The sequence below is a fragment of the Labrus bergylta genome, chromosome 8, assembly GCF_963930695.1.
Source record: "Labrus bergylta chromosome 8, fLabBer1.1, whole genome shotgun sequence".
NCBI lineage: Eukaryota > Metazoa > Chordata > Actinopteri > Labriformes > Labridae > Labrus > Labrus bergylta.
Genome location: NC_089202.1, coordinates 3,069,162 through 3,088,658, shown reverse-complemented (window position 1 = coordinate 3,088,658; position 19,497 = coordinate 3,069,162). Strand labels below are relative to the sequence as shown.

Here is a 19,497-nt window from a genome sequence, read left to right as displayed (position 1 = left end):
ATACAGTTGTGATGAGCAGTAACAGTGGCAATATTTTGTTTATGATCTTAGGGTTATGTGACTTAATTGGGGACGTAAAAATAAATTTGAATCCTTTGGATCTCCCCATGCCCCATTCTTTTCCCTGTCGCTGTCTTACAAACACTCACACAGACATAAACACACACACACACACACACACACACACACACACACACACACACACACACACACACACACCTTCGCGCATACTCCTCAATCACACCTCCCTCCTCCATCGCTGGGATCCCAGGGAGGAATACATCGCATCGGAGGTTGCAGGAGCCGGTCGCGTCATCCCTGGATGGGCGGCGCACAGACGAGAGTACGGAGGGTGTTTTCCAGATTTAAAAAGCACGAGAGCCAGCCCCTCTGACAAACCGCGCTGCGTCATCGACCTGGGGACACTCTAGAAAACCTTCAGTCGGCTGAGGAGAGCCAAACTCACCTCACCCACGGTCCACTTCGCAGCACTCCCTGCACCGGTCTCTAAATCATTGAGACACGACTTATCCCCTGCTCACTTGGTTTCAGACTTGTACACGCGCTTTTCTACGAAGTATGCTTTTATTTGATGCTGTATGAAGTGATCTATCTCTTGCAACACTATCATAGGCGCTTCTTTACTACAGTCCCAGAGAAAAGTTGCGCATCGCTTGTTGAATGCAGGATACCTACTGCCTCAGCGTCAATTCCAAGTTCAGCTTTGGAGCAACAGCCGGTAAGGAGCGGGGACTCCAGTGCGTCACCTCTCTCAGCGCCGATATGAAGTCTGCAGAGGAAGGTAAAAGTATACCTTTTTTGTTATTTGGTATGATGTAATATGGCAAGCAGCGCTCCCGTGTGCACATCCTGTCTTATTCTTTGACATTAAGATATGTTTACACAACTATAAAAGTGCAGGGACAGTGTGCCCTTCTCAATTTTAGATCAAGCATTTACTGAGGTTATAGAAAGTAGAAATAAGACAATGTTGTGTATTTATTTGTTTAAGCTTAAACAAAGAATGAATGTGTCCACCTGCAGATACTTTTCAAATAGATGACATGCTGACATTTAAAACATTTTGGTCACTTTGATTAGACTTCTAGGCTAGTTGTTAAAAGTTAAAACTATTAGTTCAGAGGAAAATGTATACAATTGTTACTGTTACTATGTAAACACTACATCCACACCATTAGGTGTCTCCAGTTGTCTTTGCAAGTGCTTTGCATCATGGTTGCTGTCACCTGCACAAAGTTCACACAAACCTTAATATATACATGTGGATTTATACATTTTAAAAGTTGGGACATTATCCATCCCTATAATGTAAAATGCACGGTCTGATCAGCAGTCAGTGGGCAACAAAATAAAAGCAGGTGTTGCACGAGATTCTGTGACACATTTAGAGATGAATGCATGGATACATTGATTTGCAAGGATGGCTGATTCTACCAGGTCTTACTGAAAAGACATTTGCTTTCTTTCAAAAGTCTTTGATTCAGCATTTTCTGGTTATAATTTGGTCTGTCAGAAATCGTAGTTTGTCCATGTCTTCTCTTAAATCACTAGTGCTGATGTCACTGGCTTTTTTTGTGGATTCGGGGTATTTCATTTTGTCTTTGAGGTTTCAGAAAGACGGGTGCAGACTGTATTATTATTCATTTCAGTCCCTCAGCTATAAGCCTCATAATTGGTAACAGATATGTGTGTGTGTTTAGGTGTGTGTGTGTGTGTGTGTGTGTGTATGTGTGTGAGAGGGATGCTGGGTAGCTTGTCAAGGAGATGTGCTTAACCACACACAGCTTCAGCAGTATGCCAAGGGCTGCTTTATTGTCACACATATATATAAACTCAGTAGCATCACATACTGATGAAAGCAGACACACACACACACACACACACACACACACACACACACACACACACACACACACACACACACACACACACACTCTACTGGTGTTTTGCCACAGCCCACAGTCAGCCGTGTGTGATAAGTGGTCCTGGGGTTCTTAGTTCCAGAGGCTGCAGATAACTTCTGTGGGCGACCACCTATCTCTCCCTGAGGTCCCGTCAGTCTGGGCCCAGCCTAGACCACAACCCTGTTCATAAACCCATCTGTTCTTTAGTCACGCTGGTTTGCTTGTGGAGAAAGCATGTTTTGATGGCGATAGCATTAAAGAGGAAAATTGGGGACAACAGAAAGAGCAAGCTATAAACTGGGTGATAGTCAGTGTTTTTAAATTATCTTTGCTTACACCGCATTTTGAAAGCTCTGCAAACAATTGTAGAGGCTTGGCTTTGAGTGCAAGAGTGAGTCATTAGATTTTTTTTCTTCTTTCATTTGTTTCACCCCACAAATTGTCTACGATCTGGTATAATTTTGTGAGTTCAGCAGATGATGTGATGCATGCAACTCGAAAAAAAAAAAAAGTTTCAAGCTCAGGCAGCACACACGAGTGAAAGCCCCTGAGAGTTTGAGTGGGTGGCAGAAGAAGTCAAGTTTGTTGTGGCATAGTGCACTAATCTTGCACACAGTCAAAAGCAAGAGGGGAAAAAAAAAAAAACAGCTGCAACTCTAAGAAAAGTCAGCCAGGCCTGAAGTAAGGAGGTGTGTCACCGGGTGGAGTGGGCAGGAGATTATCATCTGTTCAGCACTTTAAGAGGATAAACCAGAGGAGAAAAGCATCAGAGGAGACCGAGCTGAAGACGTACTCGTTCTTTTTTTTTTCTGGTGAAAAATAGATAGAGATGAGTTTCCAGCACGAAGAGCAAGAGTTTGATTTCAGCTATATGTTTGAGTACAGTCAAGGTTTGCAGAATGAACCAGAGAGAGGTGGGTACCGTCTATTCTTGTTTGTATGATCTGTATGTTGCACAGTTTGAAAGAAGTGATTGCCCTGGGAGCTAAAAGAAGATTTTTTTCCTCTTTGAAACAGCTGTTAATGGATCTGACTGAAGCTATCTGCTAACTTTTTAGATAGAATTTTCTACAATAATTTCTTTATAACATTCTGAAGTTCATGTTTAATTTTTTTTTCCAATTGGCTCCAGATATTTTTTCTTTTTCATTTTCTTGGATATTATGTTGATAAAAATGATTGGACTGCCAATATGGGAGTGCCCAAGGCTTCAGTAGGTTGATACATGTGGCATAATTTCACATTTTTTAAAAATAGACTCTGAGAACTAATTTAAGATTTCCTACCCACAGATTATGCATTGTGTGACGGATTAATCATTTCATGTGATGTATATCAATGTGGTTAACAGAAAATAGCAGAGCACATCCAGGGGAAGGCCTTCACTAGGTTTCAGTCTGAATGGTATTCATCCTGTGAACCCTTTTACCCTCATAGACATTTTCACAACTCTGACAGAAACATCAGCCAGCCGCTTCTACAAGGCTACATGTGCCTCAGTGTTCTTGAGTTCAAACAGCATTGCACTTGTCTGCTCGTGATTTCCTCCTTTGCTTGCCTGTGCTTGCCCTTTGTTTGTGTACCGCGGTGCGTCTGTGTGTACCGCTGCAACAAACTCTCTCTGACTTAATCACAAGCTCAGAGCAATGCGAGAGTGCTGTCAGTTTTCCACAGGGGAGGGCCTAATTCACTCAGTGAGTGATGCAATCAATCAAATAAAGCATCCATCAGCGCTGCTGGAGGAATTCCTGTAGAGTACATATGACAGCAGGGAGTGCCAAATAGAGCCTTAGATGAACTGATCACACAAACAGAGTGGCTGTGCAACTTGCAACTACACAGCTACAACATACATTACTACTTTGAGATTGTTGGGAAGATACTCCAGACGTTTATTGATTTGTAACTAAATTAGGTCATTTTCTGCAAGACATATTGGGAATATTTGTGTCGGGCATATTGACAATGCAATGCAACTAATTTCCTTCATGTAGTGGTTCTAACCAGTTACACTGTATTTTATCATATACTACCATTTACTGAAAATGTACTTCTTCTTTTCAGATGCATACAGCTACACACCAAACGTCAGCTTGTCCCTGCCCCTGGGCATGGGCAACCCCTGTCTGGCCACCCAGTACCACACTTTACAGTCCAGCCCGGTCATCTCAGTTTCCTCTTGCCACCAGACTGGCTACAGCCTCCAAAATGATAATCATGCAGCATCAGGTTATTACCTTCCTCATGGCCTGAGACCCAATGGGGCCCCAGCCTTGGAAAGCCCCCGCATAGAGATCACAGCCTACAGCCAATATCCCGAGGATGAGGTAGAAGAGAGCAGCAGTGAGGACCACATCATCAAACGCGGCGTTAACTCCATTGTGACGCTAACACTGCCTAATGCCGATGGTTACCGTGATCCCAGCTGCCTCAGCCCTGCCAGTAGCATCTCGTCCCGTAGCTGTAACTCAGAGGCGTCCTCTTACGAGTCAGGCTTCTACAACTATGACAACTCCCCCCAGAACTCTCCTTGGCAATCTCCTTGTGTTTCTCCCAAAGGCTCGTCCTCACTCCTGTCCTGCCATCATGCCAGTGGGCCAGCAGCTTCCCCTCGCCATTCACCATCCACCTCCCCGCAGATAGGAGCTTTAGCTGAGGAAGGATGGCCAGCACAACCTCGTGGCTCCAGGCCGAACTCCCCTTTCTGCAGTGGAGGCAACGGCATCGGCTCCATGGGAAAGAGAAAGTACAGCTTCAATGGCACCCCATACCGTCAGACATCCTGCTCACCCAACCAGTCGCCCACCCCATCCCCACATGGCTCCCCGAGGGTTAGCGTCACAGACGAGAACTGGCTCGCCAATACCAACCAGTACACCAACTCCGCCATTGTGGCTGCCATCAACGCGCTAACCACAGATGGAGTGGTGGAAATAGGGGAGGGAATCCCAATCAAGACAAGGAAGACCATGTTGGACCACTCAACATCCATGAGCCTGAAGATGGAGCCTGCCGGTGAGATGCTGAGCCCTGACGGGGAGCTCTGTCATGAGGACTACCCCTCCCGCATGGCCCTGAAGAAAGAGAACTACTGTGGAGGGTTCCTCGATGTGCCCCAGCACCCGTACTCCTGGTCTAAACCAAAGCCTTACCTCAGGTGGGTAAATCTGCATCAGCTATTCTGTAAAGCAATTAAACTTACACATTATCCATGTTAAATACTTAAGACTTCCAAGATGATTGGTCCATCCAGTGTTAAACCAACCCTTTACAGTTGCAAATTATGAAAACAATAATACATGATGCAATGAGATTGACTTAGTATTTATGGTTGATTTATGGTTTCAAAATGTCTCAATTAGGTGTAGGTCTGCTTTTGAGTTGTGTATTTTCAGGCACTGAACAGAAAATCGTCATTAATTCATCCATTAATGTGACTAATTTATTCTTAATTGACATCGTTCATAGAGTTGTTTATTTATTGCAACAAGGTTGTTTTCTTTTTTTATTCTCTAAAAGACCATATCAAGAGATTGAAATCCAAGTAACATGCTCTGTACTTCCAAAATAGTTCTCTTTGAAGATCAAAACTATTTCATAAATCATATTTCACAGGAAGGAATTGCCCAGCCTGTGTGTGACTGTTTCTATAGTAACCAGCACACAAACATAGGTGCGGATACAATCACACACTTACTCAAATACAGCAATTCACTCAACTATAAAATTGATTTCTGGCTTTTGAGCGAGGTAAGCTTTATTTTTCAATTTCAATTGTGTCCCTCATGGCATTATTTTCCAAGCCAATAACACACTTTCCTGTCGGAAATCAAGTGTTTGATTAAGATAGTGAGTTACAGGAAGTAACGGTGACAGGCCTGGCTGAAGGGGAAGCAGTCTGTGGGTTAATCAGCCGGCTCGCTGCTCTGGCCTGTCGCGCCATCAGCCCATCTCTTTCTGTGTAGCTTAGCCTGATGTCATGCACTGACTGGGCAGATAAAGCCCTGTGGGGGGAAATCAGTTCGTTTTGGGTCAACAAACAGCCCGCAAGCTCCACAAAGATGCCAGAGATTGGTTTCAGTTGAGCCACCCTTCAGGTCAGGGGTTTGCAATGACCAGGCATCCGGCGTCGAGAAATATTGTCTTGCACATGTTTGTTTTGGTTTAGATATCTCCACGGTGTTCACGTGGGAAGCTCTGACTCTCCATCTCAAGAACAATGATGTTAGGGCAGGCAGCTGTAGGTCTCCCTCGAGGGAAACAGATCTCATGCTCTAAGACGGGGTGTGCTGCTGACCCTATTTTGTTGTATAACTCTATTGTGTTTTATACCAGAGTGTCTGTCCTTTAGAATTGTACAGTTGTCAATTTGAAGTGGATCATTATTGTATCAAAGGACAGACTGATTGCCACCTTGTGTGATTTGGGTTTTTTTTTGCCCTAGAAATGTCTGTTCTCCCTCTCTGTCCCTTCCTTAACTCTTTGTGTCCTTTCCCACCTGTCACACCATAATACCAGACACATCGTTTCCTGGCAAAGCCACATTCGTCTTTCATTTATTTATCATAGGAAGGCCCACTAATTATTGCACAGGATGAAGGAATTACACGTCAATGGATGACTTCAATTGATTAGATTAAAGACGATGATGACATGGAGAAGGATCAGGCCAGTTGGATTACACTAAAGAGTCCTGGTTTGAAGTTGATGTAAAGCATGTTAAGAACTTTTGGATTCAGGTGTCACTAGCAGTGATGGAAACTGGAAACATTTGAACTCATTAGCCATCACTTTAGAGAATCACACGTGACAAAAGTTTAAGAATTAAAAGAGGACACAGAGAGAAACATAAAACGTTATAAAGCTGTTTTTTAAGGTAACATTTCTTCTTCTTCTTCTTATTTATTTTTTTAGGAAAGAATAACCTGCCAATATATATATATCACAGAAAGAATGACCTATTCATGGATATATATTAAAACTAATTCATAACCATGTTATAACAGAAAATGATGAACAAAACATTTTTTTGCTTTTCACTTTGACCTTACATAAATTGTTGTTAATTGATATTGCAGCCCCTCTCTGCCATCTCTGGACTGGCAGCTTCCATCCTGCTCCGGCCCTTACAACCTACAGATCGAGATGCAGCCAAAGTCCCACCACAGGGCCCACTATGAGACCGAAGGCAGCCGAGGGGCGGTGAAGGCCCCGTCAGGAGGCCACCCTGTAGTACAGGTATGACGGCAACATTTTGTTAGCTAGCGAAGGGTTTCTGAGTCGGGTCTTACAGACTCACTGTACACATCACTATTTACGACACACAGGGAAGGCTTTGTTGGTTAAAACTGGATATTTTTTAGCTGTCATGACAGCACAAGTGGTAATAAGCAGACAAGCACCTGCTGATTCATTTCACAGTACTTTTTTTTGTATTTTCTGTCCAACAACAAGCCAGTGCCCTGGACACATGGCTGTTGATTTTATGACAGCATATACTTACAGAGCAGTGCAGCATTACTTTTTTTCTTTAATATATTTTGACAGTCCTTTTCTTTTCTTTTTTTTTCATCAAAGCAACCTTAATGTCAATTCATTTCAAACCAATTTTCATCTGCAAAATCTTCTTGCACAAGACAATATATAAATATATATATTCAAAATGATCCAATTTAATTAGTAATGAAGGCCGAATTTAAAACTTTGCAAAACAAAAACAAGTTAGATATTTAAAGTATAAAAATATTCTCAACTATAAGTTGATATCACATGTTGTCAGGTTTTATAGTAACTTTTTTATGGCAGTGGTGTAATGTACACACATCACAGGTAACATGTCTCTGCACTTGTATGCTGTGTTGTTAATGCTCCTTAACGCCACGAGTCAATCTACTGTTTCAAAAAGTTGCCATGACCAGCAGCAGTGCATGCCGACTCAATTAGTATAGACCAGGATCATAGCCTCTCACTGTTGTGCTTGGCAAACACTTAAGGAGAACACGTCAGCCTCACCAGGAGTACAGCAGACATCCTTTCTCTGCCATACTGTCATCACACTGCTCTGACAGCCTAGTTTACTCAAGGTGGTTATGTAGCATGTGTGCATGCCGTGTTTAAGCGTCAATTCCAAATATCCATGTTGTCAATTCAAAATAAAACTTCACTTAACCTAATGAACTAAAGGGAATTCTTGATTCTTTGTTTTAGACAGTATGTGAAGATAACAGTTGCAGGTGTTGGATTCATGATACAACAAAGCAAACTTTTTTTTAGACCAGTTTATTTGACAGATGGTGGTCCCTCCTTGTTAAACCCCTAACAGTAGACAATGTTTGCACCATAGCTGTTTTGTAAATAGATGTTGTCAGCAAATCATGCTCTGCTCCTTGTCAAACACACTCGACAGCTGTTGGCCTTCATGGTGATATAAACAGGCTCGTACAGCTTTAAGTTTTCTCTGTAAATACAGGTAATTATTCCCCTTCATTACAACCCTTTGTATATCAACATGCGGGTGAATCAACACCTCACACCTCCACGTGAGGCTGACCAGACTCAGCCTGCCATGAACAGCTGCGGCAGGTGAGACTGCTTTTGATTAAGCCTACCCCACTTTCTGACTCACTCCGGCGGTGAAAAAGTCATGAGTAAGCATCCTGTGTCTTTGCACTGTGTTGTCCAGATTTAGATTGATGACATAGTCTATTTGTATGATTTTACCCAGACGTCAATTCAAAGCCAACTTTGCAAGGATGTTTTCAAGTCTGTGTCTGTTTAGCCAATATCAGTAAGTACTAGTCATAGAGGAAATATGATGACAGCTGCTTTATCGTCACACCTCCCACCTTCTTGCATAGCTCACACTTTACTCTTACTTTTTTTTTTGTGAGGAGTGATTTATGCCTCTCACATTGCATGTGCAGACAATTGGGATATCTTCAGGGTTTTTTTTATAACAGTGGAAACCACTGGAAGCGTTGTAGTTGGCAGAAAGATAAATCTATAAGGGTCGGCAATCATGTCTACATGCTAGAGGGGGAAATACAAAAGAAGAGCATGTGCTGCATCTCCCAGGTACAAACTTATCATAAACCTCACTGTCTCACTTTTTTTCTCTTTTTCTGTCTTCGTTGAAGAGAGAAATGTTGTTGTTGTAATCTTGGAGGATAGTGCATGTTGTAGCCCCCAGCGCCCTGGGGGAATGAGTGGCAAGCCCTGGATGGGTGAGGTGCAATCAAGGAGAATGAGTCAATAATGACACCGGTGTAGGAAGAAGCCTAGGAAGTGTCTTGTGTGCCTGTGTAGTCTGTTTGCCTGTGCTAGAGACTGAAGAGAGAAGGAGAGAAGGGGCAGAGGGAGTCACCAGGCAGCTGGGGCCTCGCTGCCCCAGGAGATGCTCTGTATCCTGCTGATTAGGGCCCGGGCGTCCTGGAGGTTGGCTGAGCTTGATGGTGGTGGGGTTGTTTTGGTAGTGGCGGATAGGAGTCAGAATCCCGACACCCATCAGAGGCCAACTCCCCCGTCTCCTCACTCTCACTCCCCTGGAGGATATGAGGATGTCACTCCTCATGAACCATTCATCCTTCAACCAGCTCCTAAACCCTCACCAGCAGGCCTCCCTCATTTAAAGCTAAGTCATCCACTACTGTTTTTTTTAAGCTCATGGATGATCAGACACAAGTTCTGAGTGATGGTGACACGTGTTTTGGAAAGCAACTCTGCATGAATAAACAACCAGATGAAAAACATGAAGAGATACACTGTTTATAGAGCTTACAATGTTCCCAGGAGACATAGAAAGTCAAACCAGGATGCTCAACTACTCGTGAACGGTTCCTGACTTGTTATTCAATAACAAGCAGATGTGTTTTCCTGACAAACACATCTGCAAAGTTGAGGATCTATAAGGTCTGACATCAGCCGTAGCTGCAGCAGATCAACCACACCTCATTCAGTCCTCCTCACCACACTGGATGGAGAGACTGTGGCAAAGTTTGGTGGAGAAGTGGAGTGTCTTAACCCCAGCCGCACACTGATGAAACCCCAAGATTATGGGTTACCTCGACTCATTACCCCTCTGTTGCTAGAACCAGCTCTACAGGCTTCAAGTTCCAAATCTCAGTCATTTATTCTGGACTCGCACTCTGTCCTTTCCCTCCCCTCCTCCACATCAGCAGCCTGTTGACCTCCTCAGAATGGTCGTCATTGTGACCACCACAACTGCTTTCCACTTTATTTACTGCTTAAGACCACGGCATCATTAAAGAAATCTGGGGGTACCATCGGTTCCTCTCACACTGTTCCAGACTTTCCCCCTCTCTCACCACAGGTATGCCAAATCCTACAGGATGGTTTTTGAAGCCCAGAAAAAAATAAAAACTAGGTCCACCTTCACTCGTAACACCACCACGACATTGATTGATGTTTTTTTTCCAGGGAGCACTGGGGGGAAAGGGGTATATGTTAGGAATTATTTTTTATGGAGAAAAAAAGTTATGGAGGACATGACCTGGATCTGATCGAAAGTCTGGGATTTGTTGAAGATGGTGAAAAGGCTTTTAGGTTCAACTCGGCCCTCAGTAACAGCAGACACCAACACCTGTGTAGTATTAAACCTATCGCACAGCACACAGTGCAGTCCTGCATATGGCTAGTTTGTAAAGGATAATGACTGGCCTATAGGGCCTTCCCCCTCATGCATGCACACACTCCTTCAGTCTCTCATTAAGTCTAAAGCAGCAACAGACATGGTGTAATTTCAGCAGGATGTGGCCATCATCGCTATTAACGTGTGCGTGACTTAATACCCATCTCCTTTCCTCTGTACTTGCATGTAATGCACATCAAATTTGCCGTATGTTTCCGCCACATCGACATGAAAGACCTTAGCCAACATGTGCTCGATTCTTTGCATGTGCTGTTTCACCTCGGGATCTCAGTGCTGGCTGGCTGTGTAATTTCTCAAAAGAAACCCACTGATCGATGGCACCCTAAACTGTAGCTGCTTATTGGTCATTAAGCCCACTGCCACCTCTTGTTTGATATCCAAATGGCTTGGCGTACCCTGTAGTGCTGTTAGAGTTTAGTCAGGGGTGCTGATATTTGCCCAAAGGGGGTATTTATTCAACTGTTAAACAGCAGTTTTACCCCATCTATGGGGTTTCCCTTCCATTGGTATTGGGCTACCACTAATTACCAGTGAATATCAAGTGGAAAAAATGGCGTAAGATTTGTATCATTTTGGCTGGTTTGAGGCAATGACCAGACGTCCTACATATTTATGAAAAAGAAACTAATGGGTAGTGGTGATAGAGGGGGGTTTGCAGCAGTCATTCGTGCCCCATCTAACTCAAATTCTCCATATTTTTTGATGATATTTCTTATGGCAGACTGTGCTGGTAACCAAGTCATTCCTTTTAGTATGGAATTTGGACCGTCATCGGTCTAGACTACGGCTTGTGCTTGAAACGATGCCCTCAATGACATAACAGTCGAGTAGACAGTTCCCAAAAAAAACTTGAGCTGTTTGGTTGCTTATAAATGGGAAGATTTTGTAGCTATGGAAATGCAGCACATTAAAGGTTGTTGCCGTATGTATTCAATATACGTCACTTCAGACATCAGTGGGGCAGGAGGGTGGAGTCTGGATGGAGAGACAGCTTGGACGAGTGTACATTTAATTGGGTACAGCAGAGTCTGGCTGTGTGACTGTCAGCACTTGACAAAGAGAGGGGAGCGTGATAATGGGAAAAAGCCTGAATCTGCTGTTCAATCTCTCCTCCCCTTCTAAGCAAACCCCATCTTCTCCACTGCTTCCAGTCGTCTTCTCCCTCTCCTATTTCCTAATTCTCTGCGCCACGTGGCCCTCAAAGAGTCATGACATTTCTCCAGGCAGTGATGAAATCACTGCAGAGCGATAGCAGGCAGCACACTGCAGGCGTGTGGAGTGTATTTACACTCAATTTATAGTTAGGCCAAACGTATCTAATTTACCAGCAAATCACTTTTAAACATTGCCTCTTCAAATAGTTTATTTTGAATAATCAAGACAGTTACAGGCAGCAATGAAATGTTGCTATTACAGAAACAAAATAAGAGGAAAAAATGTGTAATGGAAAAAAAAAAACATTAATTTTAAATACAGTGTAACAAGTGATTTTTGTTGTGTGAAGAAAAGACAATTTAGCAACGGCTGAAAGTTTCACTTTAAATTCTATTTCTGCCATGGTCCACAGGCACTGGGAAATGAATGGTGGAAAGTGGGTGGGATAGACCCTCTTTTCTCCCTTTTGCCAATACCCCACCACATCATCAGAACTGACCTAGACAATACAGCTGCATACAATTACACAATTAATGCATCAGCTGCCATATCCACAATGTTTTACTTGCCTAAACCATCAAAAATGGCCTCTGCAACAGTGGCTTGCGGTAGGAGGTGTAAATGGATCCGGCTGACACAGTGGCAGAAGTTGGCACCCTTAAACAGCTGCAAATCAAGCCCGGATCAAACTTGGTTTAGATTAGCTCAAAATAAATATACAGTACGTGTGCCAGATACAGCTGCAGTTCCAGCTAGGAAAACTCATCTGGTCAAAATTAGCTGCTGCCTGGTTCAACGACACAGTATTAGACAAACACATAGCTGAGGTCACAGGTGTGTGAAGGAGAATGAGTGAAGTCGCCACCCACACTTAAAGTTTACAACAATATCTAGACTGTTTGCCTCATCTTTTGAGAATAAAATGATGGAGTGAGCTTAGCACTCTTCTTGTGGTGAGTATTTGAGTTAGCATCACAAGAGTAAAGCAGAAGTTAAGGGAGAGGGTCAGGGAGCACATATGGTAAATAAATTGGGGGGAGGTCGCCCAGGGGGGACTAGACCGCCATTCTTAGCTTCTTGGAAGACCAGCGTCACCAAGAGGACTACCTGACCTCATTAATCACTTCCTGTCCTCCATGAGGTCACTACGGCTTTGAGTGGGGATGCCACCGTCAGTGTATGCAACCACAAGACGAGTGAAGGGATAAAGACTACTTCTCCCTCCTGCCTCTCTAGTGGGCCTCCTTACAGCCACGTGGCTGCTGAGGTAATGCTTGGAGGTCGCAGGAAATCCATAGAAGTCGTCTGAGGCAAAAGTGACAGACGACACATCTTTGTAGCATGGCTGCCTGCCTTTTATTAAATCATGAGGGGACGTCATGCAATTTAACGCTCCGGTGTTTCAGATTTGTACCTCATGCTCCGCCATAGTGCTCTCACAAGTCAATAACATAAGTAACTGGTAGCATGTGTGGCTATGGATAATTACCTCTGGTGACACCATAAGTAAAATATAACAAGCAGAGCAGGGTCTGTTGGTGAGATCACTGGATAGATGAAGTGGTCCCTTGGGATGCCAAGACTTCAAGAAGCTTCTGACCTCGGCCTAACTCACTGATGACTAGCATGTGTGACTAGCTCACAGGTCAAGACAGCTGCTAGAGACACTATGTGGAGCTGAAAAGAAAAATTGGACGATTGGAACTGGAGATGAATGACAGTCAAAGCTTTACCACTCCTTTGGTATCTGTTTGATATCTGAATCAAAGACATATGGCTATATACCCTACTCCAGACAGAGTCTATTTTTATTCCACGTAATTAAGACTGTAAATTGTTTAAACAGGGAAGAGAAATAATACATCCTCTGCCCTGTCCCAAATCCAAAAGACCTGTCATCAAGTCCAGATCGTAAGCATTTCATCTTTATGGTTATGATTAGGCCAGGCAACTATGAATGTGTTCACAAACCAAAGACTTTAGGTGTCCATGACACTGTAGCACTAATTTCCAGGGATTATTAATGATGTACCTCTTTGGTCTTCCACTATCCTTTGTCTTCCTCACACCCACATCTCTGACCGCGCTCACTAAGGTAATTATAAACCCATTAATCAGATTATGTCATAGGTTACATGTGGTCTGCATTTTGTTATATGACTCAGCCTGTTGGATAAACAACAGGATTTTATTCCATTTGACAAGATCACTGTTTTTATGGAGCTCAAAGAAATTGGTTTTAAGCGATGCATGGGTATGTGTTTGGGTAATTGACCAATTTGTGGGATTTTTCAGATGGCCATGGCTTGTTGAGGCCTGGTCTTGAGTAAGTGATCACTCAGTAATGACATATGTGGTCAAGTAGCTACCTAGGTAGAAGGACAGAGGTCCTCATGATGAAAAGTATTCCTCTCTCAGTTGGAACCAGATAGATTCTACAGTTTTCTGACAGTCTTTGAACTGGAAGGATTTCTAAGCCTACACCAACATCTCCCCCCATTGACCATATGGCCAGTGCAAAGAGCAGACATATTCTGGGAGGTCTACAGTTGAAGACTCACTTTTACCAGAAATCCACATTTGGTTGGCAAATTATTCTGGTCAGAAATCACACACAAAGTATTTGTTGTTCTTCACCACAACTTAGAAATTACAAACCAGTTCACATTTTTGAACCATTACACACTTAGTTATATTACAAAATAATATTACTTTAGACACTTTCAGTAATTGATACAGGGCTGCCAAGTGTAAATTGGCAGTTTCAATTTATAATTGAAGAGCCTTTGACCAAAATGTCAACAGTACTTTTCAAACTATGCACGGCTATGGAGTTTTTCCTCTGTTTTGAAAATATTTGATCTTTTTATTACTTGAGCAGTAGCTGCTAATGGAGGTCTTCTAGAGGAAGTGGTAGTTGTTTGAAGTGGTGGTCCTGATACAGGAGTCTCTTTCATCACAGTGGGACACAGTCTCTGAGCTTTAATGGAAATCATAATGCATGTTCATAACTACCCAAAGGCAAAGGGGTGGGATTCCATCTGCATGCCAAGTTCCATGAAGTTTTTTTAAGTTATTGCATTCAGGTGTAAAGTTTGCTGATTTTGACAACTACTGTATTGCACAGAATTTGGACATTGTGTCTAGGTAGGTTATTGTGTATGCCATGATGTCTCTTCACTATGCACTGATAATTTACTTCACTGATCCCAAAAGTTTGTTTGAATCTCCTAGTTCCATCATATACCAATACCATTTTCAGGGAAATTTGCGTTAGCAAAATCATTGGTTCCATGACTTTTTGGGGTTTTCATCAAAGCATTTTTTTTTTAGCCAGAGCTGAAATATTTTGATAAATGATTTTTTAATTTGACTTTGTAAGGCTCACTTCTACTGAGTCACTGTCGCTTGCTTGAGTCTCTTTAGGCTCTTTTTTAGTAGCAGCAGGCAGATTTAATGAACAATGAATTGAATGGGAGCTGCCTCCACATCATCTATGTCTCTGAGCAGAAATGATCCCTACCCCTAACAGTAGCATAAAACATCAGAAATCTCTACAGTAACAAGTTCAAATAAGAATGACAAGGACCACAGAGATAGGGGCTACAATCCAACCCAAAAAATAAACAAAGAATAGGGGCTTATTTCCACAGCCCTTCTACCATGTCAAAGCTATCATTAAAGGCCCCTTTAACTATCAGTAGCTGATGTGCATTCAATCTCTGTTTCCTAAATGAGGGGTTGCCTGAAAATGGGGGGGGGGGGTGGTCTTAAAACCTGATGTTGCCTCTCACCTGGGTCCCTTTGTTCTCCCGCCAGCTTTATGGCTACATGGAAAGTGAGCCGCTCACCCTGCAGCTGTTCATAGGGACCGCAGACGACCGCCTCCTGCGACCACATGCCTTCTACCAGGTCCACCGCATCACCGGTAAAACCGTCTCCACTGCCAGCCATGAAGTCATGCAATCCAACACCAAAGTTCTGGAGATCCCTCTGCTGCCTGAAAACAACATGAGAGCCATGTGAGTGCTCTTAGAACTTCACAAGTCACCTATCCATCTTTTTTCTTTCCACAATTTTTCAATTGACCTCTACTTCAAAACCACTCAAAAAAAAAACATTTCTGTCAGTCTGCACCTTGTTCTCTGCCTTAGCTCTATACTAACAGAATGCTTGATGAGAGGTACTGTACAGCATACACTTCTAAATAGGACTTCAAAAATAATATATATGCTTGCATCCCTTGAGATGAATGATTTCTGAGGAGTTGAAATGAATACTGAGAGTTGAGTTCATGGTTGACTTGATTCTGACCAATGTGTGCATGGAATGTAAGGATTGAGACTTAGCTTATGATTGTAAAGTTCAACCTGCAGTCCTCACGGGAGTAAAAAAAAATATGTTTGCACAAATATAATTCACATGTACAATCAAACCCATTACATCAGGCTTAGCAAATATTTGCCAGTTGAATATATTGGATAACTACTACTAAGCCAACAGGTCTGATGAAAGAAAACTGCACTCCAGTATCAGGATCAGAATTTCAGGATGCTCAATAACTCACAAGTCATAGTCATTAGTCATTAGTCATGCTTGGTGTCTCCAATGTAATCATATGTTTAAATCAAATATACATTTTTTTTTTGTCACAGCAGACGTTTTAGCTTGTTAAAGGAGGAAAAACACAGGTGTTACTAATAATAATAACGAGGTTGACTTTCAGTGCAATTATCCCAGTAAGCCTTGATAATGTCAGCCAGCATGCCAAATAACAGCATCCTGAAACGGAAGCAGCAAAAAACAATTCAGCTATAATTATAATTAATATTAAGAGCAATTTTTGTTGTTGAACTATGACCCCTTGAAACATTTACTTCAAAGACTTCTTCTTAATCAAGAACTGGTAAACAGCAGCATCAGTCTGCTACCAAAAAAAACATGGAAAAGACAACTGCTTTGAGTTTAAGTATGAGAAGCTTAGCACACGTTTTCTTGTGTTGTCTTTTGCGAAGACAAGCTAACTCTGTAGCTAACTCCTGCTTTATTTGCTCCTTTTCTACATGTAGTGTTTACCACAAAATGAGCTAGCTAACTCGCTAAAACGCTGCTAGTTGGTGGCTAAATACTTTAATTTTAATTTACCTTTGAAAAACATCTAGCTTACCCAGCCTAGCATCTTTTGCTAGGCTAAGGAAATTCAGTCTTTGCCTCTCATACTCCCACCAGACCTGCACTAATCCAAGGGACTGTGCTCAGCAGCAGGTTGAGGGGCTCCATTCAGACTAGGCAGTAGTGAATAGTTTGGCACGGGGCCGAGAACTCTGTTATGGATTAAACCTTTGTATTAGAATATAGCTTATAAAAGGATTTACCTTTTATTGCACCTAAACGTATCTATTCTTGTTCATTAATGTGCTGAAGTTCATAGGATGTTGGGGATTCCTGACTTGGGGTAGTGGCTTTCTTTGGTCAGAAAATTATTTTTTAAACATTCATACAGCCTTGCGATATCATTTTCTAAAAAAATACCACAATATCCCGTGTATTGTATCATATTTAAGGCAGCCCCTCCATTAACTGGATTTAATGGGTCCCTTATCGTGAATCTGATATTAAAGAGAAGTATCGAGGAGGAAGTGTTTGCTGCCCTTTTTCTTCAGCCCACGTGCTCAAGAGAGAGTGGAGAAAATTGTCTCTTTTCTCTGCCGACTATCTAAAAGGTCAAATGCAAAGAAAAGCCTTTAACTACATCCACTAAGACGTTTAACAGTTGTCTTGATAATCTGCATCTCTGCCATCAATCATGGACTCACTGTGTGGGATGAAAACACTCCATTTCAATTTCCGGACAGTTTTAATCTGTCTTTTTATATTATTATCATCAAGGAAGTTCTCATACAAACATACACACAAAACAGATCATAGTGAAGTATTGGATTATATTAGCAAAGGTAATATATTCTTATAAATACTGTCTACCTTATCACTAAAGAAATACTTTAAAGGCTCTACTGCTTAATACTTCAGTTATGACTACAAAGGGTTTTTTTGGTTAACATTTAGAGTATGTTTTAGATCGCCACAGCAGTTCAAAAATAATAATTATATCTATTCTAAATATTCTTTCTGGCGATTTAACTGCCATCTCAGGTTATATAGGCCATGCAAACTGACTACAACTCCTCAATGATGTCTATCATCTTGTGTTTGTTTTAAAACCTTATACGCACAGAAACAGTACAACATCATGCCAGGCTGATAAGAAGTGAATAGTCAGCCTTACATATTAGTTTCCTTATTTATTTAAGTTGTCCAAATTATAGACAAGTGGAAAAATGGCTCGCTGTAAAACCTGACATTTACCATGTTCCAGGAAAGGTTCCCAAAAAGCTACCATGTAAAATAATTGAAATGCCAAACCATATCACATTTCCATTCCTTCACTTTCTTAGCAGCCACACATTTTTGTTTTTTGTTTTTTTAATCAAAGGCCACGTCTGAAAAATTAATGCCATATTTCCACTAAGACAAAGGAAAGAAAATTCAAGTCTTTACCTCCCAAATTGTGAATGAAATACAAACAGACAGCTCAGTTAAGGTTCTACTGTGACATGTGGCAATGATTAACAGAGGTTTAAAACCTTAAATGCATGAAGTGTTAGGCTTCAATGGTGTGACTAGACAGGGTTTGGTGCTCTCAGATAGCAATAAATTGACTTTGTGTATACAGACTGCCGCTGATGTGCTCGGTCCAGAGGAATCCACCAGAGAACTGTTCTGTTCTGGTCTCAGACCACCATGACCTTTTAACACTGTCATTTGAAGTCATTGCTGTTTAACTCTGTCTTTGATGACACGCTGCATTAATATGACAAATTCATGCTCCAGTGAACTCCCAGTGCATGATCTGTAACACCAGTATGGACTTTGCTGCTGGTCTTTATGTGCGGCAACTCTTCTTAGTGTCTCAGTTTTTTACACTGATTCAAGGAAGATAAGCAGCTCCCATTTCAGCTTCTTTTTAGAGTCTACACCTTCTGACCTTTTGAAAAACAAAATCAGGTTTAAGGCACTTCTGCAACACAGCATCACATCTCAACTCTCTTAAATATAAAACATCATATTTGTTATACATCTTAAAGTTTTTCATTTCCTGTGTTTTCCAGAATTGATTGCGCTGGGATCCTGAAGCTGCGTAACTCAGACATCGAGCTCCGTAAAGGGGAAACCGACATTGGACGTAAAAACACCCGTGTGAGATTGGTGTTCCGGGTACACATCAACCAGCCCAATGGCAGGACAGTGTCTCTGCAGGCTTCTTCTAACCCCATTGAATGCTGTAAGTCACAACATCCCTCAGGCATGAATTCACAAACTTACACGTCTTTACTCTCTTAAAGCAAAAGGTGGCATCTACTATTGCAATCCAATAAACTGAGCTACTATTTAACAACATGCTGGACCAAATTCAGTACCTCTGCACCCTGTAAGCTTTATATGATCAGAGTCACTGGCCAAAGCAATAGATGCATTGTACATGGTGCCAGAGACATATGTTATCTATCCCAACTGGTATTTTTGTGACTGAATGTACACGTTACTGTGGTAAGATTTCCCCATTAGCACAGGCTCCACAAAGGTCAGTTGCAAGCCCCAGTTTTTGGCACGATTGAACATATGAACATATTGAATGAAACTTCTGTTTCTTTGTTATTCATTTGTGTATAAGTGGGATGTTATTTGCAC

The 19,497-nt window shown here is 42.0% G+C and overlaps 1 protein-coding gene across 3 annotated transcripts in view; it reads left to right on the top strand.

Moving 5' to 3' along the window:
- Positions 1 to 310: 310 nt before the first annotated feature.
- Positions 311 to 19,497, top strand: part of LOC109983864 (nuclear factor of activated T-cells, cytoplasmic 1-like) — a 58,982-nt gene continuing 39,795 nt past the window's right edge. Inside the window, exons 1-5 of one of the 3 annotated variants that reach the window (XM_065958177.1) lie at positions 311 to 802; positions 3,990 to 5,082; positions 7,004 to 7,163; positions 15,568 to 15,770; positions 18,918 to 19,090. In XM_065958177.1, coding sequence (XP_065814249.1) covers positions 682 to 802; positions 3,990 to 5,082; positions 7,004 to 7,163; positions 15,568 to 15,770; positions 18,918 to 19,090 — 1,750 coding nt within the window. In that variant the 5' untranslated portion in view covers positions 311 to 681. Of the gene's footprint in view, positions 803 to 2,562; positions 2,840 to 3,989; positions 5,083 to 7,003; positions 7,164 to 15,567; positions 15,771 to 18,917; positions 19,091 to 19,497 lie in introns of those variants that run through there. The other 2 variants (XM_020633783.3, XM_065958176.1) reach the window with 2 other exon arrangements.